Below are 27,403 nucleotides of genomic sequence, written 5' to 3'. Positions count from 1 at the left end.
CCGAGTTTGCCTATGCCTGCCTTAGAGCTACCCACCAAAAACTGTCATAAGACACAGTCACTGTTTCTTTTCCAATAATCCCCTCTCCAGCTCCAAACTCCTGCCCATTGCTTCCTGAACACATTTCTTAATATTTATGATTAGCATGTGAGGTGGAGTGGGGTGCATGACTTGGAACACCTGGAAGTTATTCTTATTTGAATTCCAGTTTTGACACATACAAGGCACATTTGGTAATAGATGAATTTAGGGTTGTTCCCTCAGAAGTTTTGCGTGCTTTGTGGAACAAATAGCATTTAATACTGGTACTCCTGCTCCGGAGGCTAGGACCTGAACCAACAGATTCAAGTTATAAGAAAGGAGATTCCAAGTAAACACCAGGAAGTACTTTCTGACAGTGAGCTGTTTGACAGTGAAACAAACTCACTTGGGAGGTAGTGGATTCTCCTTCCTTAGAGGTTTTTAAGCAGAGGTTGGATGGCCATCTGTCTGGACTAGATGGCCCTCAGGGTTCCTCCCAACTCTACAATTCTATGATTCTGAGTGTTCAAAGAGTTTCACACAGAGCTGCGAGGATTACAGCAAGTCAAGTCACTATTATTACTCTCATAGTGTCAAACTGGGAGTAGGTGGTTGAGAGACAATAGCTTGCCTAATGACACCTAGTGAGCTCATGTCAGAGGTGAGAGGTGAGGGCATGCCAATTTATATTTCAGTTTCTTGGTCGTTGTACTATGCCAGCTCTATACCACAACAACATGCTTCTATGCCTTTATTTAGGCAGCTATCAATCTGGCTTACCAAACTTCTTTTCCCCCTAAGTAACAAACATGGCTGCATAATACAGTACTGTTAACAACTATAATTGCAAGACCAAGTTTTGAATCCCTACTCAGCCATGAAGCTCGCAGGGTGACCTTGGACCAGTCACTCACTCTCAGCATAACCTACCTCACAGGGTTGCTGTGAGGAGGAAATAGAGCAGAGAACTATGCATGCCATCTTGAGCTCCTCGGAGGAAAGTTGGTATATGCCTTGATCAAGCCACTCTTTCCTCCATTCTCTATCTGGCCAGTGCTGTGTCCTCAGCTCTCTGGATCAATTGCTGAAACTGGAAATACAGCTATATGAACTAATCGCACATGAAAACTGCAGGTAGACATGTAGTTCTAATGGGGGGGAGGGAGAGAGAGGTAGAGAGAAATAAAACAGATCCAAAAATAGCAACAGGGCAGTGCATTTCTCAGGGCCAACTAAAAGTATTTTGAAGCAGCAAGTAAGCTTTTGAGTTCCCCACCACAACTGGATTAAGAGCTGTGGGGAATTCAAGAGCTTGTTCATCATTCTGTGGTTTTCTAGTTGGCCTTAATAATGCTATTATGCTGCTGCTACTTTTGAGATATGCTTTCAAGGCGCCAGCCCCATATAGAGCTGGATGAACTCTACAAACCTCTAGCAACAAATGTTAAATCCTAAGTGACCAGGCCTCTGGGTTTCTTCCAGTGATTCTCAGTCCCCATTACATGTGCTGACTGGAGGCACCTCTGTCTATAGTTATTTTCACAAAGACATGGGGAAGACCTTGTGGGCATTACCAATTTCAATCCTTTACCCAAAAATGCATACCACTAATTCAGGCTTTTACAAACAGCAATTTATCTGGGCAACTACGGCAAATAAGGATTCCCTCCAGGTGAGCGGAATCCAGGTGAGCAGATAAGAGTTAAGGATCCCCCTAGCACCGGTATCAACAAAACAAAAACAGCAGGGGGGCAGTTATCTTTTTCAAACTGGACCAGTATCTTTTGCAGAGATGTTTTTAAGGTTAATAGTTATTTCAGTAGGGCTATGGCTGCATTCCTATGTACACTTACTTGACAGAAGCCCCAATAATCTCAATGCCTAGCGTTGCATTAAAAGGATATCAGCATACAGGCAGCCCCGTTTACGTGGGGATTATGTTCCGAGGCACCGTGCATGTCAGTGAAATCAAGTGCATGTCAGTGAAATCACGTATAAATGAAAGCCATTGAAAAAGCCTGCAGAGCACATCGCTCCGCCCCCATTCCACCCTTTTAGTGACGTTTCAGTGATGTCTTTATGAAGTTTCTGAGTCACTTCTGGGTTGGGGGGGGGGCTGCCTGTACTCAAAATTGCAGCCTTGGTCAAGCATGGGATCTCACACACATCTGGCATTCCCTCTCAGTTCAAGCAGAGAACCATTAGACTTGTTAGTTGCTTATTAACTGAAGGCCTACTAGTGACTTACAATGCACTTAAAACATAAATATAAATACACTATACCAGGGGTAGGCAACCTAAGGCCCAGGGGCCAGATCCGGCCCAGTCGCCTTCTCAATCCGGACCGCGGATGGTCCGGGAATCAGTGTGTTTTTACATGAGTAGAATGTGTGCTTTTATTTAAAATGCATCTCTGGGTTATTTGTGGGGCACAGGAATTCATTCTTCTTCTTTTTCAAATTATAGCCCGGCCCACCACATGGTCTGAGGGACAGTGGACCAGCCCACGGCTGAAAAAGGTTGCTGACCCCTGCACTATACCATAAAACAACCACAAGAACTGTTGGCAGCACACTAATAGCAAAACAGTATCATCTTAGTCTATCAAGAGTCAAGAAGCCAATGATAGCATCAGGGGGAATTCATTGGGCAGAATATTGCACAAATAGGGAGTCACAACTGAAAAGGTCCTCTCCCTTGTCACCACTCTCTGATCCTCCCTCAAAGGACCTGAGTAAAATATGTAAGGGTCTGGTTGTGTTCATACCAGGAAAGGTGTTCCAAAAAATATTGGGGTCCTGAGCTGTAAATAGCTTTATAGATCAAACCAGCACTCTGAATTGGGCCCAGAAGATTACAGGCAGCCAGTGTAGTTATAACAGAATTGGTGATATGTGACCTGTTTGCCTCGAACCTGTCAACAATCAGGCAGCCACATTCTGTACTAACTGAAGCTTCCAAATCATTTTCGAAGGCAGCCCTACATAACGTTCCAGAACATAGATTACTGCAGCCAAGTTATCCCTATCCTAATAGGGTTGTAGTTGAGCCACTAGTTTAAGCTGATGGCATGCACTCCACTTCACTAAGGCCACCTGTGCCTCAGGTGACAGCAATTGATCCAGAACCCTCAGCTACAAACCTGCTCCTTCAAAGTGAGTATAACACTCATCTAGAGCAGGCCATAAAATAAATGCCATGGGAACCCATCTGCCATTCAAAACTCTTTCTCCATCCCAAACTTTCTCCTATGCCCCCAGCTCCACATTTGGCCCACACCTAAGACTTTAACTTTTTTTTTAACAATCCTGCTCCAAATGCCTTTACTGAAATATAGCACAAAGATACAAATGATTTCTTTAACTTTTCAAACAGTTCACTCTAAATTAGTAATGAGGAACTTTCTGTCTGTGGCAAGGCCTCCCCCCCCCGCCCCCATATAATTCTATGGATAGAATATCCACATCAAGACTGCAAATATCACTATCAGCAATTCTCCTTGACAATTCCAGTCGGTCCTTTAGGATTCCTTGGGCCAGCATGAGCCAGAGGAGACTGATGCTGCCATGCAGGTACCAAGTGAGACAGAGGCCGTATCTTTCCAGCCACCAAACATTGATGTAGGAATATGAAATCTTTTTAATGCCCACCAGCAAGCATCTACAGATCTACCTACCACCTCACAAGAGGCAAGTGCACCCAGCCCTCTTGCAAGCAGGAGACCCAGCACCACACAGATCTCTACTCCAACTATCTCATTTCTACTGATGTTTTTGAGTAAGACTGCAGGAATCTCTTCCAAGCAGCAGAAAAGACTTCCACTGTTTTACACCTTCGTATCACAAATAATGACTGGTTAGTAAGCCATGCTAATGTTAGTGGGCCCCTATCTATCATGGAGAATGGGAAAGGAGCCAGTTCTGAGCTGTATAGATCAGTCATGCTAATAAGGGTTGAGAGCAGTGATGTGGGGTGAGGAAAGTTTGCACACACAGAATGTTCCAAGTGCTTTCTTTTTCCATGGAAGTTTTCCCATGTCATATGTTCATTAGATACAATGAATAGGTGCCAATTGCAAATACAATATTAGGCAAGCTTGGCAGTTTCAACGTGTTTAGCTTTGTTGACTAAATACAAGTAAAATAAACATGCCAAATTAGATTACTCTCTAGGGCATGATAAAATTTTCCCCAATGCAAATTATCCTATGCAGATTACCCTGGTTTGCATATGAAAATTTCCCAATTCAAAATTTTCCTGAAAACCAACATCAGCGGTTGGTAAGAGTAGCCATCTACTGGGTGCATCCCTCTATACTTACAGATGAGACATAGAAGTAAGGGGTAAGAAAGTCCAATTGGAAGACAAGAGTGCTAAACTGGAACTAGGTTCAAACTTCAGTCTAACCTACCCTGCCAGTCAATTGAAGAATAACATGGGATAAACACACACCTCCCTGAGCTCCTTAGAGGAAGGTGCAGTAATTAAACAACACCGTTTCAGTTCCACATGCACATGAAGTATGAATGACACTCAACTCTCAGCTTTTCAAAATTACACATTCATACATCAAGCCATAACATCTGAAAGCAACACAGAAAAGCAGTCCTAAGAGGGTCAGAAGGTATAGTTCTGCTGAAAGGCACATAACTAACAAGGGGTCCAGAAACTGGGCTGGAAGCACCTAATCCTACAACAATTATGACTCTAAGAAATGTGGCCTGGACAGAATACCATTGGTAGTGCCATTTAAGCTTTCTAGTGGAAGGATGAGCTATAGCAGCTGCTCTTACATAGCAGGTACTGAATAATTACAATACATCAGGCATTGTAGAAAGTGCAGCAGGGGCATGTTCTCTGCCTGGAGGAGTTACAAACAGAAAAGTTGTAACTGAAAGTCTGAAAGATTAAGTTGAGAATGACATAAAACCTGACTGCTAAGCAGTTATAGTCCCAAGCACAACACAACTTGTAAGTAAATGGATAAAAGGATAAATGTATTAGACATCAAAGAAAAGGGGGCTCCTATGCAAAATGCTAAAAGAGGTACTGCAGCAGTTGTCAAACAAACAATTTAAGAGGTACCTCTTAAGGCAGGCCTTCTCTACAGAGATAATACTTTTTTATAAAACACTAAAACAAAAAGTGGCGGCAGAGGGGAGAGAACAGGCCTCTGTACAGAGAAACTGACAGTTTAAATTCTGGCAGAAGAATATATATTTGAGGTGGGGGAGGTAAGGGAGATGGAAAGAATATGCACGATTACTTAAGGCTTGGTTTTTGTCATTTGAAGCGAGGAGCGAAGGGTTAGGGTTAAATAAAGAGCTATCTGAGCATTAACCCTTGAGAAAAGTTAGCAGTTTCTCAAGGCAAGGAACAACGACCCTCCCAGATACTGAGAGCTGTCTGCAATGACATTGGGTTTCTACAAAACTACGAGTCCAGTATCCTCAACCTCTCAACTGCCATTCTAAGGAGGTGACCTAACTGTCAAGAACCTCTTTCCGCCTCACAGAATCCAGAGGCCAATTCAGAAAAGACAAATTAGATGGCAAACCTCATGTAGTTTGTCATGTGTGGTAATCTATTGCCATGTGTAGTCATGCTGAGAAGCAGCGATTGGCTGCGAATTTAACAACACTGGTACATGAAGCAAAACACATGTGTTTGTGTATGAGTAAAATCATCACACACTGTGATGATTTCCTACAAAGGGAATACATTCCGTGCAAGAAATTTGGCATCTCTGAGGGGGTCCTCGGTACCAAAGAATCAATCAATCTCTCACTCACACACACAAATGGATCTGTCTCAATGCACACCAAACTTGTTAGTGGTGGTGGTTATGTATTCTTGTAGACTAGCCTTATCCATCAACCCTCCCGTCAATGATTCCAGCTACGGGAGCAGGGGCCAAACTGTCAGGAAGCCCACCCACGTACTACCAGGGTGCAGCCACCAGGATTCCCATCTTGCTCATCCAGCAGGATTCCCCTTCAGCTGCCAACCCACTCAGGTTCTTGCCAGAAATCTACACACACAGGAAAAGATCAAGCACCTCCCTTAAAAAAAGAGAGGAATTAATTAATTCCCCATCCCAAAATAGAGGACCAGGAGTGTATCAGCACATCAAACATTCACTTTAAACAGGAGTCAATCTGTCTCGTTCCCAACCACAGAGGAGGGAAATGAAGCTGAATAACGCCATCCATGAGCTCCCACCAAGAAGCAAGTCTGCAACAATTCTGCAAGTGAAGCTTCACGATTTCCCTATAAGTATTATCCCTGCCCCCAAAACGAAGCTACAAAACTCCATACATAACGTCCCTCTCAAAAAGGTGAAGTTCCTAGAATACACCGGGGGGGGGGGAGGGGGAGAGGAAAAGATGTTTGAATAAAAATATATGTGAAATATTTTCCCCTTCAAGCACCTGGAGCCCCTTCCGCTTCCCCACCTTGCTCAGCATTGTGGTTCCCAGTTTTTGTGGTCGTTTTTCTACAAGAATACATAACCACCACCACAAAACGGAGGCTGCAAAAACTCCACAAATGAAGCCACAAGGATTGAACGGCAAACCTCACAGAACGAGGATGCAACGTTGACAAATACACACCTACCCAATAACGAAGCTGCAAAAAAAAAAAAAAAATGCCACACACACACACACACACCCTTCACACACATACCCCCCAAGTCATGCTTCAAGAGCATGCCAGCCACCTACACCACCCACCCGCTCGGATAACAAGATCAAGGACCTCTCTTTAAAAGGGGAAACGTTGCACGTCTCTCTGTGTGTGTGTACATATCGAGTCTTGCACCTTGAGCCACCCACTGCCTCACAGCAGTAACCCAACTCACAGCAATCTTCCTTTTACTCTCTCCAACATGCTCCCCCAAATATAGCTGCAAGGATTCCCCCCTCTCCCCGCCCACCGAAAGCAACAACCAGCCTCTCAAGGATTTTGTGCGGTGCGTGCGTCCACATACACACCCAGCCTTGCACCTGAAACCCAAGTCCCCCGAAAGCAATGAGCAGCCACGCAAAAGATATTCCCTTTACTGTCTCGCTAACACGCCCCCCCCCCTCAAAAATAAATAAATTAAAAAGCAGCTGCGAGGATCTCCCCCTTCCCTCCCTCCCTCGAAGGCCTGGCTGTCAGGATCTCCCCCCCCCCCCGGGAGAGCAAACAGCCGGCGGCGAGGCTTCCAGGATCCCCGCCAACGGAAAGGGCCTGTCAAGAGGAGCCCCTTCCGCAGCTCAGCCCCCCTCCGCGCCCAGGCGAGGGGGCCCGACTGTCAGGGACCGAGAGCCCCCCAAGCGCCGCCGCCGCCGCCCCTTTTCCCTCCCCACATCTCCTCCTCCTCCCCTCGCTCACCGCGTCACAGCGAGGCCCGGCTCCGGCTCCTCCGCGCCCGCCTCATCCTCCCAGGCCGGGGCCAACCCGCCTTCGCGGGCGGGCAAGGCCAGGGCGAGACCCGCCACTGCTGCTGCTGCTGCTGCTTCGGTTGCTGCTGAGGGAAAGCCAACGTCCCTCCCCCTCCCACCCCAGGAGACTCGCCCCTCTCGGTTGCTTCAGCGGACGCAGGCCTCCGCCTCTGCCTCCTCCTCGTCGTCTTATTCCAGCCTGATCCTCCTCGCGCTGCGCTGAGGGCGGCCGCGGATCCAAAATGGCGGCAGCGGCGGTAGCAGCGGCTGTGGTGCTGGTGCTGCTGGTGGCGGCGGCGGCGGCGGCGACGGCGGCAGCCTTAGCAGCAGCAGCAGCAGCGCTCCTGCCTCGGCGCGTGCGCGAGGCGTCAAGCTCGCGCGCCGCGGCCGCCTCGCGCAAACCTTCGCGCTCTCGCGCGCGCGCTCTCTCTCACAGGCAGGCGCGAGCGAGGGAACCTTAGCCACGCCCACTCCTCCTTTCCCTCCCTCCCTCTCTCTCCCTCTCTTTCTCTCTACCTGTGTGTGTGGTTTTCCCCGCCCCCTTCTCTCCCCCCCGCCTTTCTGCTCTGCGTTCGACCTTCGCCTGTTTCCTTTCTCGGAGGGAGCGCGAGAGCCTGCCCTCCTTTCCCTCCCTCCAGCCCCGCCTCCTCCTCTCTCAAGCTAGCCAATCAGTGGAAGCAAACCACCCCATGCCGCGCGTCTTGCCGATCAATCAACCCAGCCGGCCTATGCGACGCGCGACTCCCTGGCCCTTTCCCCGCCCCGGGCTTGCCAATCACAACGGCACGCTGGACTGCCAATGCGCGCGCGGGTTTAGTCGGCCTGCTTTCTAGAGGAAGTATGTCCCTTCAGGGCACTCGTACGTTAGGGAGCTGAGTCTCCAGCCTTCGCGCAGGCGTGTATGTGCGGTGGAGAGATTTTATAAACATGGCGGCGCCCGTGGAGGGAAAAAGTCTATAACGTGTTGAAGTGAGGTGGGTTCATTTCTGTGGTTCTCTCATCTGTGGTGATAACGTTGCCAGCTGCGTACTCTTCTGAGGAGATAGGCTTCTCTCCCCACCCCGGGTTTCCTTATTTTTTTTAAATTCTTCTAATCCGGAGTCGTTTCTCTTCTTGTTTATTTACAAGGCTGGTATCCCGCTTCATAGCCCAGGGAGGGTCCCAAAACGGAGTGTTATTTTATTATTATTTAATTATTGCATTTATATCCCACCTTTTCCTCAAAAGAGCTCAAGGTGGTGTTTATAGTTCCCCTTCACATTTCATCCCCATAACAACCCTGTGAGGTAGGTTAGGCTGGGAGGCAATGACTGGCCCAAGGTCACCCATGGAGCTTCAAGGCTGAGCTGAGGAGGTGATTTTAACTGGTCGCCTAGGTCCTAGTCCAGCACTTCAACTACTCCATCACACTGATTCTCATTCATTTCACAACATACAATAATATAACAACCAAAATTGGTTCAGGTAGGTATTCGTGTTGGTCTGATGCAGTGAAAAAACATTCTAAAATTGTCCGGTAGCACCTTAGAAACCAACTAAATTTGTTCTGGGTATAAGCTTTCATGTGCATGCACACTTGTACTTGTGGTGTATCTGAAGAAGTGTGCATGCACATGAAAGTTTATACCCAGAACAAATTTAGTTGGTCTCTAAGGTGCTACTGGACAATTTTTTTATTTATTTTAACCAAAATTGGGTTAGTGTATTGTATCTGAGTAAACCTGCTGAAATTAATGGACATGGCTATCATAGGTCCATTAATTTTTGATGGGCCTTTTCCGAGTATAACTTAGTTTGATTCAACCCAATGTCTAATATTGGGGATAGATATGGATTGGTGGTCTTACATTGCCACCATCATTCAGGTAGCATTTAACCCTCTCTTCCTTTTTGGTGCTGCTCTCTGGCGTCTGCCTACTAGGAAGCAGAGCCCATTACGGGTTCTCTGAAGAAGGGAGTTGGGCTGGAACTAGTGGAGTCCCTAAGGTGGTTGGATGGTGTTTGTGGTTGGATGGTAATGGAGTTTTGCATGCCTCCTTCCAGAAACTCCTGCAGCCAAGCTGGTGCCAAAAGACCACATCAGCAAAGCCAAGTGAGGGGTCTTGTCATCTGAGCAACCCAGGACCTCCATACACACTACCCAGGCTTGCACCCTGGAGAAGTCACTTACAATTTATAAGCTCAACCTGTTTGGTGTAAAATACAAACATTGCAGGTTGCCTTTGACAATGCGAGAGATCATTGTGACCCACTGGTCAGCAACTGCCCGCCTTAAAGCTGGGCTACCACCAGTCAATAAGGTGCTGACTTGCAACAGTCTGCCTGCCTCAATGGGTGCTTGGAGCTCAGAGTATCATTCAACAAGCAGACTGAACTTCTGCACCAGGCAAAAAAGGAAAAAAACAAATCCTCTTGCACCTAGCAAGGTGGGATGTCAGGACCATATGTCCTGGCTTATGCACCAACCTGTTGCAGGTCAATGACTCACAGAAGATGGCCATCATTGACTGTGAGCTGAAAACACTCAACAATGGTGCTGCCACTCTATAGAAGACCAGACTAGCTTCAAATGGCTGCCTCCAAGAGAAGAACTGCACCTTTTTCTGGAAAGGAGGGCATTCAGAAGAACCATGTATTCATGCGTAGGCTTTACAACGAGGAACGCCCTTCTGTCTGTGATAGAACTGCCAACCAAGGGCTCAGAACACTTGTTTTACCTCTGACTCTTAACCACAGTTAACACAGACCTTTCCAAACTGTGTTGGCTGCAGTGTGTAGGTGTGTCATGGAAATGCTCCCCGCCCTCCTCCTAGGGCTGCAAATGTTAACCGTTTAACCTACGGTTTGCTAGTAAAACTTAATTGCTGTGTCACGAAATGATGCATGTCCAAAAAGTGTGTCATCCACATGAAAAGTTTGGAAAGCTCTGTAACATCTTGAGTGTCTATGCTCCCACTATGTCCTCTATAGGTCTGTGATGGGGGCAAGTCTTCCCTTGCAGACAGTTAACAGTTGCCAGGCAACAGTTCCCACTGATGCCCTCTGAGGCAAGGGAACAGGACTGAGAAGCTTTTTACTTCTTCTCTTGCTTAGCTCATAATTTCCTTACTTTCTTCATGCACATCCAAACAAAGAAGCCCTTGAGATTCCCTGTGGGTGACCTTGGGCTAGTTGCTCTCTCATGGACCAACCTACCTCTGTGGGGTTGTTGTGATGGGGAGGGTGCAGGGGCGTAGCAAGGGGGGGGGCTCTGCCCCAGCAGCGCCGAAAATAGTCCCCCCCCTTCCAGCGGCGGAGCTCGACATGGAGGCAAGGGGCGGGCCAGTGAGGTAGGGTGCCACCCCCTCCCCGCTGGCCCGCCCCTTGCCTCTATGCCGAGCTCCGCTGCTGGCTGGCTTGTGGAGCCGGGGCAGGGAGAGGGGCGGGCCAGCGAGGAGGGACACCCCTCCTTGCTGGCCCGTCCCTCTCCCTGCCCCGACTTGCGCTCCGCCATGGGAGCCCGGGCAGTGGATTCGGGAGTCTTTGCAGCCCGCAGAGGCTCCCTAATCCGCCACCCGGCACCCCTTTGTGCAGCCAAAACAAACACGGAGACCTACAGGTTCTCCATCACTTGGCTAACCTCTGAGTTTCATCAGGAAGCATTACGTGCCGCTGCCCTACTAAATGCTGGGATTATTAAAGTCGAGACCTGTAGCTTCTGAAAAAACAATTGATTTGTAGGATAAAATGTCCATAAGCATGAACCCACTTTATAAAGTCAAAGTGGGAGAAATTAAGCTTCACACCGTTCCTGTTCAAAGTGACAAACCTGTTTTCCCGTATTGGGTGGGGAGTATGTGTGCTGCATATGGTCAAAGATACTTTTGGGAAAATCTGACCTTGTGTCCAGCTAATTATTTTTGTTGTTTTCCAACACAGGAAGAATCTTGAAGAGATAGCTATACCAAAGCAATCATAACCCATATCCTCCATTTACAGATACAGTCAATGAAAGCTTTTTCATACTCTGCTGCTCATTGGAAGGTTGGTATTCTGAATTGAAGCTATCCATTACAATTGGGCTTATCTGAAGAGCAAATTCCTGTGTTAGTTGCACATAGAGTAGACCCATTTAAACCAATGGACTTGCCTGTTGATTAATTTCATTGGGTCTGCTTGCAAGTATGAATGGGTATCTCCAAAAATGCTCTGGTTTACTTTCTCCTCACTTTGTGGACTACTAACTAACTAACTAAAAACTCCTTCTACACCAAGAAGCTTGTGGGACGTATAATTAACTAATGGAACACATTGCATGAGATGTGGTGATGGCTGCTAGCTTTTTAAAAAATTAATGAAATAGAATCTCAAGCAATTCAGTCCTACACAAGTCCAATTACCGGTAGGTTCAATGGGAATTCTCCCCTAAGAAGATTTGAGGTTTTCTTTTTTTTACAATCAAGCGGTGTATAAATTTTATGAAATAAATCATTGCATACGAAGAGGTTTTCCATTTCCATATTTTTACTGAGAATGCCTTATTTATTCAGTTTTATGTTTTTGCAATGACCTCAGTAATTCTTGGTTAGGATGCATTCACCTTGCTATTTGTTTTTTCCTGCCTGGAAGACAAAAAATTGTATTCTCTAAAACAGGAATGTGGAACCTGTGGCCCTCCAGTTGTTGGACTGCCATTCCCATCATCTCTATCCCTTGCCCCTGCTGGCTAGGACTGATGGCAGCTGGAGTCCAACATGATTTGGAGGACCACAGACTCCTTATCCCTGTCCTAAAAGGATGTGGAATAGTTACTAAACTAACACTGGGTAGAACAACAAAGAATATTGCAGGCTGACATTCAGACTTTTTAAATACTACAGCTCCCATCAGCCCCAGCCAGCATGGACAGTGGTCAGGGCGCCACATTGGTTTGCCATTGCCTGCCTTCTGTTGGAAAGAAAAATAGGCCTTTGGTCCACTTCAGCAAGGCAATTATGTGCTCTTAATGGATGCTCTTAGAGAGCTACCTTGGATTTTCAGAAAGTTAAGATGCAAGTACTTCAATAAGTGCGCAACAGCTTTCTGTTCCGAATAAGCTCTGCTGTTTTTCATTGCCAGGGGCAATAATGCTGAGGAACCTGAGGAGACTCGTTTGTCGGGGATACAAGGTGAGCCCCACCCACACATCCCCTTCTGTGAGGGCAGCACAAAAAATGTAGCTCCTGGGATATATATCTAGCTGGAACTGAGTCAAATTTCTGCAGTTCTTTTAGCCTTTCTTTCCTCCCATCTGGAAAAACAGGAAATCTCACTTCCCTGACCCAATGCGTTTCTGCATAATTCAAATAGCTAATAGAAGAACGGAGATTCCTGTGAAAACAGCTCCACCTTATGGGCTTTGGCTTTGGCAGCCTCAGCTTCACCCTATGGCTCCTTAGGTGGTGGGGGGGGGGGTTTGCCTTTAGAAGGCTGTCCAGACTCTCAGCCTTTGCACGGGCTGCTTCTCCTCCCATGTGTGGCATGACTTTCTAGGGTTTCCTGGTCTCCATGGAAAAGGTCTTAGCTTCAGTTCCTGACATCTCTCAGTTTAATAAGAGTCCTTCACCAAAGGTTTCTGAGTAAGTCAGGGACTATGAGGAGAAAGCCCCCTCCTTAATCTTATTGATATATCACCTGTATATAATGTCGAGCTGCCCCACCACCAGGCCATTTTGGCCAGTGGGCAGACATGCCTGGTTGTTAATCCCCTCAAATCAGGTGACCCAACTTCAATGGAAAGAATCAGGAGTACGTTCTAAAGTGCCAATCAGGAACTCCTGAGCGCACCCAATCTCTACACGGCTTGCTGTCACCACCAGTCAGCTGATAGGTGCTTAAACAAGAAATAAATGAGAACCTAAAAAAAAACAACCTGCACACATCTATACAAATAAAAGACAGGTCCAGCAGATCCCACCCCACCAAAAGTGGCCTCAAATACTCTTCAGATTAAGAAGCCACTCTCTCGGAGGCTGTCATCCTCTGCCGGAGGAGACTGCAATGTTTTGCCATATATAAGGTGCTCTTTCTTTCCCTAGCTGGAACATGACTGCTTTTTACAAGCCGGTCCCAGGAACTGGCAAAGCACTGCTGCCATCCAGGATCCCCACTTTGCACCAGAAAAGCCCAGAGCAATCTTCCGCACCAGCGAGAATGACCCGGTGAGTTGTTGTCGGGAAGGTGGGAGAAATATGAGAGAAATATAAGCAGCTGCCCTAAGGTGGCTGCAGACAGAATGAGAGTGGCGGTGGTCTTGGTGATGCATGTGAACTTGATGAGAGAGGCAGGACCATACTACTTGAAGGATCAAGTACAACTTGGGGAAGGGCCGTAGCTCAGTGGTAGGGCATCTGCTTTGCATGCAGAAGGTGCCAGGTTCAATTCCCGGCATCTCCAGGCAGGCCTGGGAATTATCCCCTGTCTGAAACATTGGAAAGCTACTGCCAATCAATGTAGACATTGCTGAGCTACATGGACCAGTGCTCTGACTCAGTATGTTGCTTTGTGCTTTTAGCCCAGCCTTGTGTTTAACAACTTGCCTGGTGGCTGCAGGTGACAAGGAATTCTATGCAGGTGGGTGAGTGGGCTGGAAGAGAAGCAACAGAACTTTGCATCTTTCTTCCCACCCGCTTCATAGAATGCTTTTTTTTTTTTAAGCTTACTGAAGACCCTCCTCTGCAATTAGCAGACTAGTAAAATGCTTTTGTACTCTGGTATATTCAGAACAAAGGAAGCTGTCTTATACTAAATCTGACCATTTGTCCCTCTAGCTCAAGTGTTGTTTACACTAACTGGCAACAGAGCATCTTCTTTGGATTGGAGAAAGCCCCAGGTTCAGTCCCTGGCATCTCTGGTCAACCTATTATTCTTTTATTTATTTAACAGATTTATAAATCATGGCCAGAGGCCATTTAAGTGGAGTAAAAGATGAAAGTAGGATAAAACTCACAGCCCCATTTAGATCATTCATCTAAAACTCTAAAAACCCAGGAAATCCATATCTACAAATTTGTGATCAGTGTTCCATAAGTGACTGGGCCGTGCATCAAGGGAAGCTGCCTTGAATAAAAATATCTTCAGTAGGCGCCTAAGCATCATGACATTGGACACCTGTCTGATTTTGCTTGGTCAGTTATTCCAGAGGGCTGGGCCTGCAGCACTAAAAGGCCAGATTCCAGTGCAAGTTAAGCACATTCCTGGGACCCATGGCAGTGCTACATCCAAGAGGAGCACAGTTGCTGGGCAGGGATGGTTAAATAGCTAATGAGAAAAAACCCTTCTCTGCTTGACTTCATGGTGAGCCACTGATGATCTGAGCAGGTGTTCATATGTGTTCATTAGATATTCATAGAGAAAGACAGTGACGTTGGGGGGCACTGTTGGGTACTTCCCCAGCCTTGAAATTCTTGGAATTTCCTGACTCTGCCACCTTCTAGAGCAGGGAAGGGGAGCCTGTCAAGACTTCCAGATGTTGGACTACAGCTTCCATCATTCCCAGCTGTTCTCCATGCTGGATGGGACTGATGGGAGTTGGAGTCAAAGGGCATCCAGAGGACCGCAGACTCTCCATTCCTGTGCTAGAGCTCACCCTGCATGTTGTTATTGTAATAATAACGAACTCCAGTATTAATTACTAAGTAATGTATCATTTGCTTTGAAATAATGTTTACCTAAGAAACCATTTAAAGGATTCCCATTTGTTAACCATCTTTGTCAACCGATTGATTGACTGCATATAATTCTGCTTTGCAAGTCTTCTTATAAGGCAACTTTGCAAGTCTTCTAAGAATTCCCACCTGATTGATCAGTGTTGGGCACAAATATGATACCTCTCTATACAAGACCCCACTTTATATGCTGAAGTCGCACCTCTTCACCCTAGCCTTTGACAACTTATATTTACATATTTAACGCCTGCCATATTTTTCTGGTGTAAATCGTTTTAACTGATTTTTAAGATAGTATATTAGCATTTCTGTAACCCACCCTGGGAAGGGTGCGTAAGCAAGCTGTTGTTACTCTTCCCTGTGACTTTTAGGTGAAGAGTGGGTAAAAAGGCTATTATTGTTATTATTATTATTCCCTGGGGCCATGTGTTGAAGGGTGCATAAGAAAGCTAATCAACATCAGCGTTCAATAGCAGAAATAGCAGTGTTAGCATTGCAGCTGCTAAGCTGTACTGTTGTTGTTTTTTAATGCAGATGAAAAGGAACGGTGGGCTGTGTGTTCTAATAACAGACAAATGCCCAACGTAACAGGCGATTGCTTGTGTCATTGCAGCAGCAACAGCAAAAAAAACAGACCAATCAACATTTAAACAAAAATTTCAAGTAAAACAACTCAGGAGGCTGCTGGTGGGGGCTCCTTCCTTTTTCACAAGCTCAAACCTGCCCTGGTTTCTCCTCCCCCCCCCCCCGCCAGTGGCACAAAAAAAATTGTTTGGGTAAATCGGCCTCCGGAGGTGCTTTTCTGTGCCCGCTGGGAGCCTTTTGACTGCCGATTCTTCTGGGGTCTCCATGGAAACGGCAACAGGCAGGCGGACCCCGTCACGTGACAGCCCCCCCCCCTGGCCAAGCATCAGTGCCGAAAATGCCCAGATGGCAAAGGGATTGCCTTTGCCCTCTCAAGTCTGGGTGGCTGTTGCCAGGCAACTGGCCTCTGGGCTTATTTGTTCAACGGCAACATATACAATCTGGGCTCAGGCACCAGAAGCTGAAAGCAGACTCAATAATGTCACCTTCCTCCAACACCTCCTGCCGTCCTTCCCGCCCACCACCCACCTGCATTCCCAGTTCAGCACCTGATTGCTTAAACTACAAGGTTCGGAAGAACTCGGGGAATTCTGCTTTGGCGTGGTGCTTTGCATGTGGGTATTCCCTGTGGAATTTAGCCTTTGGAGAATCTTCAGGCTTTCATTTAGAACAGGGATTGGGGAGCCCTTTTTGTTCCAGCCCAGGGGCCATATTCCCTTCTGGGCAACTTTCTGGGGGGCCACATTCCAATGGTAGGTGGGGCCCGAGGCAAAACTGGGTGGAGCAATGGGTGTGATTTATTCATTTTATTTTATTACTTTTGTACAGTGGGCTGGTTACTACACACACACACACTCCTCTAGCCAAGCATGGAAGACGCATGACCGGGGTATAAGGACACATTCCAGCCAGGCAAGAACACCAAAGGAGGGTACAAACAGGGCCGATGAGAGGTGTGCCCGGAGCGTCTTGAGAGTCTTAGAGGGCCCCTGGACTTGGGGTTGCCCATCCTTGATGGCTTCTGCGAATCCCAGTAGCAGAACTCGAAAGGCAACAGCCCTTTTCTCTTGTTCAATCCCAGCATCTGGTTTTGGGGTTACACTGCCCCTGGACCTGGAGGCTCCATTTAGCTATTTATACTGTACCGCGCTGCATAAAGTAACTGTGGCGCCACCCCCACAACGAGCAGAAGCAAAAAGTAATTTCACAATATTTATGCAATGTTTGCAGAGTGAGATATAAGCGCTCATAGCTTTTCTGACTTTGGGCTCAGCTTTTTTTGGAATCTGTTGAGGCCTTGGACCAAGCTTTTTCCTCTTCCCTGCAAATGGACCAGGTAAAACATGAATAAATGTGGCCCTGGTACCGAAAAAGTTTCCCCACCCACCAATTTGCAGCACCTGCTGTTCAAAATCCAGCAAAGAAGCCACTCCCATGAGTTGGCATCTTGACAAGCCAACCCACTGTCACTTCCACAGGAAGCTGCCATCAAACCGTGTTGGAGCCTTAGTCCCTCTAGCTCAAGATTGTCTAGGGTTTCAGGCAGGGGAGATGCTGGTGATTGCACCTGGGATCTTCTGTCACCCTCCAAAGTGGGCCAGAGAAAGAGCAGGGTCATGGGAACATAGGGAGCTGCCTTCTACTGAGGGATAATCATAATCTTCTACCTTGCCTGGCAGCAGCTGTCCCAAAATTTCACACAGGAGGGAGTCTTTCCCAGCCCTCCCAGGAGATGCCGGGAATTGAACCTGGCACCTTTGGCATGCCAAGCAAGTGCTGTAACCACGGAGCTACAGTCGCACTTGGTTGTTTGATGCATTGTGTTTGCTTCCCTCCACCCTCCCAATACTGCAGGCCAATCACGCGGAAGAGCACATGGGACAATATTACACGCTCCCCCTCCAGGAGGTGAAGAAGGTGTTTCCTCACGGACTCCCAGCACGCTTCAAGTTACAGGTGATGTGTCTTCCTTGCAGACCTAAAGGTGGAGGGGAGAGCAGCAAGGCGGGATGGGACAAAAATATTGGGTCCCAGTCTGAATTAAAGTGCTCCTTTTCTGCCTTGATTGCAGCTGTACGTAGCTCTTCTCTGTCTCAGTAATAATAATAATAATAATAATAATAATAATAATAATTTTCTTACTTGTACCCCATCCGTTTCCCCTGCCACTCTGGGCAGCTTCCAACAAAATATAAAAACACAGTGAGACATCTCACTGCTTCATTGTTGTTGTTTCTTGTTCGCGACAGATGAAAACCTTCGGCGAAGCCTGTTTCATGGTGAGGGAACCTGCTCTCGAACTCCTCAGCTGCTTAAAACGAACCAACTTTGCTCATCCAGCCATTCGATATGTCATCTGTATCCTATGACTCAGGGCAGCACTCGTTCTCCTGAGATCACCCTGCAGTTAGGCAAACTGGTATCAGGCAAGTTCTTGTCCTCATGAAACGGTACAGTGTGAGCAGAGTGCCTGATCATTGCATTTAAGAGAAAACGGGGATGAGAAGACAGTCAGTGAAGAGGCTCGAGCAGCCTTGGTTGCCAAGGGGGAAACCTAGGCATTTTGGGAAAGGTGCAGCCAAGGATTTGGACCCAAATCTCCCTAGCCTTGTGTCTCCTTTGCACATTAACCCAGTCTCTACCTTCATTCATGAGGACTAGAAACTTACCTAAAAATTAGGAGCGCGAAGCTTTTCATCCCAGGGGCCACATTCCTTCCTGGACAACCTTCTAGGAGCCGCATGCTTGTGGGCGGAGCAACAAATGTACATTTTACCTTTGTACTATAGGCTGTTTTCTACATACCCTCTCAAACCCCTTTGTCTTCCGTCCTGGCTAAGCAAAGAAGTGTGATCAGAATTCACAGACATGTTTTAGTCAGGCAAAAACACTCAAGGACAGTGGGAAGCGGGGCTTGTGAGGGGTGTGGCCTAGGTGGAGGTGGTGTGGCCTGAGGAGAATCCCACGGGCCAGACAGAGACGCCTGGAGGGCTGCATTTGACCCTCAGGCCTGTGTTGCCGCACCCTGTTTTGTTTTGTTTTAAAGTTAAAATTCCTTCTCGACTTGTGTTTGTTTTTCTGTTTGTACATTCGCTCATTCATTGCCCAACAGGACAACCCTTAATTCTTACTTGAGTCACGAGGCTGTGGCGGGTATTAGGGTGGGTGTGTGGGTGTGGGTGTGCATCCACATGTTCTCCTTAGCAGCTTTCATTTGAAGACGGCGAAAAGACCACGGGGAAGACCATGGCCCTCTGCCACGCCATCCATTACTGTGCGAGGCAGGGCTGGCTCATCCTGCACATTCCAGATGGTAAGGACCAAGAGGTCTTCTTTGTGCCTGCCGGTCTGTATCCTGGCCTACAGCCAGAGTCTCTAACAAGCACCGTTGAAGCTGCATCACACTTAGCATTTGTGTGTTCCCCAATGGCTCTCTCCATCCCTGCTGCCTCGATTCCAACCCCGCTCTTTTCCAATGAGTGTTCTTAACGTTGTCACCGGTTGTCAGGGAAGGCCTGCTGTGAGGCACAAATGGCAGTGTATAAATATTTTGAAAGGGTGCTTTTTGGTTCAGATTGTAAGGGGAAGAGCTGCTGCTCGGTGGGGGAACAACTGCTTTGCGTGCTGAATGTCCTGGGTAAAGTCCCCAGTGGCATCTCCAGGTGGGGTTGGGAGTGTCCCCTGCCTGGAACCCTGGAGAACTGCTGGCAGTCAGTGTAGGTAATGCTGAGCTAGATGGACCTAGTGGCAGAATGCAGTTTCCTTGTTAAATCAGCCCTTCACCCAGAACCATGAGGACTGGACTGTTACTTTATCTTGACGGGGAGGGCCATAGCTCAGGGGCAGAGCATCTGCCTTGCATGTAAAAGGTCCCAGGTTCAATCCCTGGCATCTTCGGTAAGGGCTGGAAAAGACTTCCTGCCTTTCCACCACCCCTGTCTAACACACATATATTCCAACCCATCAAGGAGCATTTATTAGATGCAATTACAGTGGTATGAAAAATAGGGGTGGGTCATAACTCATCTGTTAGCTGCTACAAGAAAAACCATTCCCAGGACATGGAAATCATTGCAATTATTTACCATGGATCAATGGTATATGATGCAATTTGGTAAACAGAATTGTCTGCAGAAAAAGTAAAAGAAACACGAAAATTTTCATGCAGTTTGGTGTAAATTTATTAATTATACGAATAATGAGGCATATGGCAGAACAGTACCCATGGTTTATTGCACAGTTTGGCGTGCATGAAGTATATGTTTGAATTTTCCCTTTTCTCCCTATAAATTCCTATAAAGCCCCATAAAATAAAACAGAAATGGGGAGCCTCTGGCCCTCACAATGTTGTTGGTCTCCATCTCCCATCAGCCCCACCCAACATGGCCAATGATCAAGGGTGATGGGAGTTGTAGTCCAGCATTACCCTTGAAGGAGCCACCAGGCCCTTCCTTAAGGTTCCTGGCTGAAGCTGTGAAACCAATGCTGTTGTTCGGATTGTAAAATGAGCATAGCACAAGCTTGCTGCCCATGGCCCTGCCTCTTCCTCTTCTCACTGCAGCTCACCTCTGGGTAAAGAATTGCAAAGAACTGCTGCCCTCTTCCTACAACAAGGACCGCCTTGACCAGCCTCTGGAAGCCACGACTTGGCTGAAGAACTTCAAAATCACCAACGAGCGCTTATTGAAAGAGGTCAGTGGCAATGATGGCTGGTGCGGTCAGCAGGGGCGTACTTAGGGGTTGGCTAGGTTGTTGCTTCTGTCCAGTTCTGAATGTCTTGATTAAGTCCTGAGCTCCTGAATTGTGGCTCCTGTACTCTGTGTCTGCAGCCAAGCATGTACCATTACTTGGCTGAATAAAACCCACACGTAAAAGCATGTGCCGTCCACTTGCATGCCTGTCCTAGAAAAAAAAGTTGTTATCTTGTGTCACAATATAGTGGGTGTCCAAACAGGATATAGTCCTTTCTGTCAGAAATGTGGTCTGGGCAAAGCCAAACTGCCCCAGACTCCAGGCACTTCTTTGTGGCCACTCCCTGGCTGCCGATGCCCAAACAGTCCCGAGGCCAGTAATATGCGACTCCTCTCCGATGAGAAGAAAAGCACGCACGATCCCTGCATATCGCAGTAGGAAAGAATAAGCCAAAAGCAGATCTAAAGCTACTTTATTAAAGGCTATTTACAAAGTACATTCTCTGTTTCTCTGCTCCCAAAACTTCAACAGAACAGAGCTAGGCATCTTGCTTCTTACTCCATTGAGAACCAGAAGCGAAAGAAAAAGAATACAATAACATCACATGGTAGGAAGAGATAAAACACACACTTCCTTTCTCACGCTGAACACAGACAGTAAGTGAAAAACAACAGACATATGCTGCGTGCTTTAGCAACAGAGGTGATGCTAAAATCCTAACACTTTCCTTGTTATCTGGCGAATATGAGTACAGTGGTACCTTGGGTTATGAACTTAATTCGTTCCGGAGGTCGGGTCTGTTCTTAACCCAAAACCGTTCTAAACCTGAGGCGCACTTTCACTAATGGGGCCTCCCGCTGGCGCGCGATTTCCGTTCTCATCCTGGGGCAAAGTTCGCAACCCGAAGTACTACTTCCGGGTTAGCGGAGTTTGTAACCCAAAGCATTGGCAACCCGAGGTACCACTTTACGTAGCCTGTCGAGTTTCAGCATTTGCCATGGCAGTGAAGAGAATCCGAGCAAGAATCTTGAACCAGGCGACCGCGGCTTGCAGAGGCAGCTCTTTTAATCTGAGCAAGCGGAATCTCGGGGTAACCCCAGGAAGTGTTAAGGTTTATTGGCTTGTAGCCACGATAGCCTTATCCTCCATGAATTTGTCTAATCCTATAAGGAAATAAGAAGAGCCTGCTGGATGTGGCTAAAGGCCCATCCAGTCCAGCATCCTGTTCTCACAGCAGATAAGCAGATGCCCCAGTGGGAAGTCTGCAGGTAGGAACCCATTGCAACAGCAACTCTCTCCACTTGGGATTCCCAGCAGCTGGTATTCAGAGGCACAGCGCTGCCTCAGCACTGCAAGTGGAACAAAGCCATCAGGACTAGTAGCCATTGAGAGCCTTACTATGCAGAAGTGTGTCTGGCACCTTCATTGTATAGCTTCCCATGAACGCTAAAAATCTCTCTACCCTGGCTTTTGTTGTTGTTGTTGTTTGTTGTTAAAGACTATCCTCTGTGAATTTGTCTAATCTTTTAAAGCCATCCAATTTAGTGGCTACCGTCGCTGCCTCTCGTGGGAGCGACGGTCCCTTCTTAACCTATGTCACCTTTGTGCACTGCAGATCAAAACGCAGCAGAAGTATATGTGGGGCAAACGAGAAAGCACCGAGGAAGGCCGGCCCCTAATAGAAGTGGTGGAGCAGGTGAGGAAACGGACGCTCCGCCCTAGATTGCTGGGGAGTTGGGCAATGGGGCTAGGGTGTGGGGAGGAAGCATGGTCTAATAACAAGGGTGGGGAAACCTCCAGCCCCCAGGAGCCAAATGAGGGCCATCCAGGCCTCTGCATCTGGCCACACCTTCTCTCTCCAGGCCACACCCCTCCAGGCCTTGCCCCTCCTCAAGCGCTTTTGCCTGCCTGGAATGCATCCTTGAGGTTCCCCAATGCCCCAATGGAGGATAGGGAGGGGTGTGTGAGGAAACGGACCTACTGTGCAAAATTAACATTCCTGGTTCCACCCACTTTTGCCTCTGACCCCACCCACCTGTCCCCAGATGAGAATGCAGCCCTCAGGCTGAGAGGTTCCTGTCGCACACCCAATCTAGTCCGTTGTCTGTGAGCAAGGAAGCTGCAGAGGGGGGAAGAACTGGGGGCAGGTGGATATGGCAGTCACAGCTGCTAGGCAGTGTGGTATAGAGTGTCCGACTAGGGCCTGGGAGATCAAGGTTCAAATCCTCAGTCAGAAGTCACTGCAAGAAGCGAAGTTATAGGGAACCAGGCAGAGGGCCCTCTCGGTGGTGGCACCCGCCCTGTGGAACGCCCTCCCATCAGATGTCAAGGAAATTAACAACTATCTGACGTTTAGAAGACATCTGAAGGCAGCCCTGTTTAGGGAAGTTTTTAATTACTGTTGTTTTCATGTATTTTTAATCTTTTGTTGGAAGCCGTCCAGAGTGGCTGGGGAAACCCAGCCAGATGGGCGGGGTATAAATAATAAATTATTGTTGTCATCGTCGTTGTCGTCATGAAGCTCACTATGTGTGACCTTGGGCTGCCTTCTCAGCTTAACTCACTTCATAGGGTTGTTGTGGAGATTAAATGAGGAGGGGGAGAACCATGTATGCCACACGGAGGAGGGGAAAAGTGAAATAAATGAACAGGATGGGGCTGCAAGCCCCCAGGATCTCACATCTCTTTCTCTCCCTCCCCACTTTTTAGGGTTTAACTCGGGTGAAAAACGCCAGCGACATAGTGGGGGTGGTCTTCAAAGAGCTGAAGCAGCAATGCCCAGAGGGGTCCTTCAGGCTCCTAGTGGCGGTAGATGGGGTCAACGCCCTTTGGGGAAGGACAACGCTGAAGAAACAAGACAAGAGCAATGTATGGCATCTAAGCTGTGGAGGAGCGCAAGGGGTGGGGGAGGCTGCCTCATAGCCAGTCTCCTAAAACATGGGGGAAAGGGTAAAGCTGAAAGGTACTCTTGGGTCTTCTGCCCAATGTATCTTGGATTTTCTGTCCACATTTTTCTCTGTTCTGCCCTTAGGTCTCCCCAGAGGAGCTGACGCTGGTCCACAACCTGAAGAAGATGGTGGCCAATGATTGGGTGAGGAGGAGGAGGCTGGAACTCCTTTCTTTTCCCAGTAGAAATCCAGTGACTGATAAAGCTGTTTGGGAGATGCTCCTGGACCAGCCAAGCTAAATTGGCAGGGCTGTGGTTTGAACGTAGTGCTAAACCGTGGTTTGCTTAAGCCAGGCGTGGGGAACCTCCAGCTTACCAACCAGATTTGTGCCGTTGTCTGTCCCCGGGTTAGGAGCTGGTTATGGAAGTGGGGTAGCGGTCACTGGGGCCAGGCAGATGTCTGGAGATACAGAGCACTGCATCTTGCCCCTTGCTTGCCTACCACATATCCACATACGAGTCATATTGTTGTCACAGGGACAATTCCAGTTGACGAGCAGCTCTGTGTGAATGCTTGGGGCTGGTTTTATGGCGTTGAATACAGTGTCACTGCTACCTAGAGGAAATCCATCCAACGCAAGTTGGATATGTATGACCAATCACCACGTATATGGGAGTTGCATCTCAACAAGATTCTTGAGCTACAGTTCTCATCAGCCCCAGGCGGTGCAGCCAGCAGTCAGGGATGAAGGGAGCTGTAGTCCAGCAACATCTGGAGGGCCACGGGTTCCCCATTCCTGATCTAGAGGGTCCACATCTCCAACCCTGCTTCTGTCACCAAGCTGAATAACCCACAGTGGGATCCTTGCCTCCATGCAGCCATTGATGGATAAATGAAACTTTCCCAGAAGCAATTACAAACAATGAATAGCAACAACAACCACAAACACTACATAAATCTTACAGAATAATTAACAGATCATCAGTAGAACAAATATCACCTATAAAAAAACTCTGTTAACAACTGAAAAAATAAGCTAAACAGCAAAATGCCGACAAAAGTCATATAGGGTTCACCAAGTACTGCAGCATTTAGGGTGTGTAAAATGACATTAACAACATTAATAAACTCGCAGCCAAAAAAACAATCTAAGCACTGTTGTATTCATACACTCTCCCCATGACTCGAAATCTTCCACTCTATTTAGTTCATTAAAAGTCACGTGCAAATAATGCCCATGACAGTAACTTGGTGCTGAAGGCTCCTAAGCCTGGAGGTGGGGCAGCACAGGTGAAACCTACCACCTCATGATGGCAAACAGAGTCTCACAGTTCTTCCTCTGGAAACAGCTCCCTCATGGAGGCTCCTTGGGCTGGAGGGTGGGGCAAGGGAGGTGGGAAAAGCCATTGCCTGGTGGCTAACAGAAAGTCTCCTCACCAGAGGAGAACAGGGTTGCCTCTTCTGATGTGCTGTTTTTTTCCTCTTTGTTTGTGTGGTTTCTTTTTTTATAAAGACTGGTGGGGCCATCGTGACAACCCTCAGCCAGACAGGCTCTCTGTTCCAACCCCGCAAAGCCTACAGGCCCCAAGAATTGCTAGGAAAGGTGAGTCTGGCCCTGGGATGCTGCCAGTACTGAGTTGGCCATGCTGGTGGGGGTTGATGAGAGATGGAGTCCAGCCACACCTGGAGGGGCACGGGTTCCTTATTCCTGATCTACAGCTTCAAAGCAGAAGCTGTAGTGCTTTTTACGTTCCGTACAGCGCCTAGAACAGGGATGAAGAACCTGCGGGGCCCTCCAGGTGCTGTTGGACTCCACCTCCCATGAGCCTCTGCCAGTATGGCCAATGGTCAGGGATGATGGGATCTGAATTCCAGCAGCATCCGGAGGCCCACATGTCCCATCCCCCCATCCCATGCCTAGGACCTTTTATTGCTATGCAATTCTGTATTCGGCCTCATTTTGATTTGAAGGGATTCTCCCCAAACTCACCACCCCGCCATGCCCCCAAGACTCTTGGGTAAGTGGAGGGAAACAGAACTGTCAGATCTCATATGATTAACCATTTGCTCTTCCTCTTTTGCCCCCGCCCCAGGAGGGTTTTGATGTCCTGGACCCCTTCATCCCCATCCGTGTTCTGAACTACAACGACCGGGAGTTTGAGAGCTGCTACCAGTATTACCTGGAGCGCAAGTGGCTTCAGCATGAAAAGGGTGAGTCACGGAAGGGAGGTTTGAGCGAAGGATGGGAGGATAGAGAGCAGGTTGTGTGGAAACTAGCCTGGATTTTTTTTGGCAGAGGTGCAATTTACATTCCTTGTTCTGCCCACCTTTGCCTCTGGTCCAACCTGCCACCAGCGTGCAGATCCCAAAAGGTTGCAGAGAAGTGAATATTTGCCTCAGGCTGGGGGGGGGGGGAGATTGTTCTAACTAGATAATTGGAAAAGGCAGAGAGGAGATAAGGCAACAGAACTGGAAGAAGTGGGTTGTGTGTACATAACAAGCTGCAACCATTCTGACATAAACTCTCTCCGTCCCCCTCCCCTTCTTCTTTTGCCTTTGAAATCAAACTCTCTTCACACTGCTGCACCAGCCAGCACAGATGAAGGCCGCAAGGAGCTTCGCTTTCTCAGTGGGCAGAACCCTGGACTGCTTGACCAAATCAGCTCCTTCTTGTGACACTGTGTCCCTCCTCCCCACCCGCATCCCAAAAACATTGGCATCACAGCCCAAGGAACTCCTTCCTGTTCAATAAAAAAAACCAAACAGAAAGCCACTTTTGTTTTAGCGTGCTCTCTCTGTGTACTTGTGTATAGGGTTAGGAAAGGGGGAGGGGGTATTTCTTGCTGCAGACATGTAACAGGGGTTGGGGAACCTGTGGCCCTCCCAGGGTTCTTGGACTCCAGCTCCCATCAGCCTCAGCTAGCATGGCAAACGGTCAAGGATGACGGCAGTTAGAGTGAAACTTTGGTTAAGCGGAGATGGGTTTTCCTCTCAGTTGGAATGAAGCTGCTCTTAAGATGGAAAAGTGGATCAGTTCAGGATTATAGCATTAAGTTTGATGGGGCAACACAGAAACCCACAGCACCAAATATGCTCTTCTTAACTCAGACCTTGTTTTGTGTAAAATCCATTTATTAAAAAAAACTTTTAGAAGCGTGGCCGCCTTGCGTGTTAAGTCAGCATATTATTGAGTGCTGAAATTGAGATGGGAGGGTGTCTAGGACATTGAGCCAAGCTTTGTAAATTTAAAGCACACCCACCCCCCAAAAAAAGAACTCAGCGTGCTGGGAATTACAGCTCTATGAGGGGTAAACAGAAATTGCCAAGGCAACTGGGGCAAGGGATGTGCTTTAAATATATGGTGTGTATACAGCCCTGGACTCAACTTTGCTGCAACCTGTGGTGTGTTTTAGAAGGGGATTTTATTTTTTGGTCAGGAAATCCAAGCCAACATTGCCATCTTTTACCTGCACTATCCACTGTGTGTGCTACTTGGAGGGCTCTACTATTATAATGTCTTTCCAACCAGCTACTACAGAGGGTAGGATGGTAAAGCTGGACCATGTCATCTGCTTTGCTGAGGGACAAGCTCCCTCCCCTGTTGCAACAGTCATATTTTAGCTGCCATTCCATGAGGCTGCAGCAGCTAGATGAGAAGTTGCTCCATTGCCTCTGCTGAAAGTACTCATATTTGGACCTTCTCTGTGAATTGTTTCCATTTAGTCTGGCTGTGTGGCTTATGCAAATACCGTAGTGGTATGTGAATCATCTAAATAAAAATAATTTGTCCCTGCATTTTGTGTGTTTTCCTCTTCCCTCCTCTCCTTGTTTTCCTTTTGTGCCATATCTTTTCATTTACTCTTATGCAGGCGGCAAATTAGATGGAGATTGAGAAAATAGCTAAGTCCATTGAGATCAGCAGGTGGCAGGCTCCGTTAAGATCAGAGTTTTTAAAATCTCCTTTTCTTATTACTTCCATCGTGCTGTCACCATTTGCGCCTCTGGGTACCTCCAGCGTGAAAATGCATCTACAGGCGCTGTCCCCAAACTGGTTCCCCGTCAACTATTACAGGAGCATAGAGATGCCAGCTAAGCGGTAGAG

At 47.6% G+C, this 27,403-nt stretch overlaps 2 protein-coding genes across 2 annotated transcripts in view; one reads left to right on the top strand and one right to left on the bottom strand.

The window, feature by feature from the left end:
• ASH1L (ASH1 like histone lysine methyltransferase) overlaps positions 1-7,774 on the bottom strand; it is a 72,964-nt gene extending 65,190 nt beyond the window's left edge. Inside the window, 1 exon segment of the mRNA XM_033174126.1 lies at positions 7,402-7,774. The gene's annotated coding sequence lies outside the window, so the exon portion shown is untranslated.
• Positions 7,775-8,297: 523 nt separating this feature from the next.
• Positions 8,298-26,074, top strand: DAP3 (death associated protein 3). The gene is made up of 14 exons (XM_033174794.1): positions 8,298-8,425; positions 11,370-11,474; positions 12,549-12,598; positions 13,508-13,630; positions 17,576-17,677; positions 17,971-18,079; positions 18,942-19,034; positions 20,283-20,413; positions 22,029-22,109; positions 23,123-23,281; positions 23,445-23,504; positions 24,815-24,904; positions 25,395-25,512; positions 25,892-26,074. The coding sequence occupies exons 3-14, from the start codon at positions 12,557-12,559 to the stop codon at positions 25,975-25,977; spliced, it is 1,194 nt and encodes a 397-aa protein (XP_033030685.1). The 5' UTR covers positions 8,298-8,425; positions 11,370-11,474; positions 12,549-12,556; the 3' UTR covers positions 25,978-26,074.
• Positions 26,075-27,403: the final 1,329 nt, after the last annotated feature.

This window comes from Lacerta agilis, chromosome 17, assembly GCF_009819535.1.
Source record: "Lacerta agilis isolate rLacAgi1 chromosome 17, rLacAgi1.pri, whole genome shotgun sequence".
In the NCBI taxonomy this organism is placed as follows: domain Eukaryota; kingdom Metazoa; phylum Chordata; class Lepidosauria; order Squamata; family Lacertidae; genus Lacerta; species Lacerta agilis.
Note: the sequence above shows the minus strand (reverse complement) of the source record. Positions and strands in the feature narration are given on the sequence as shown.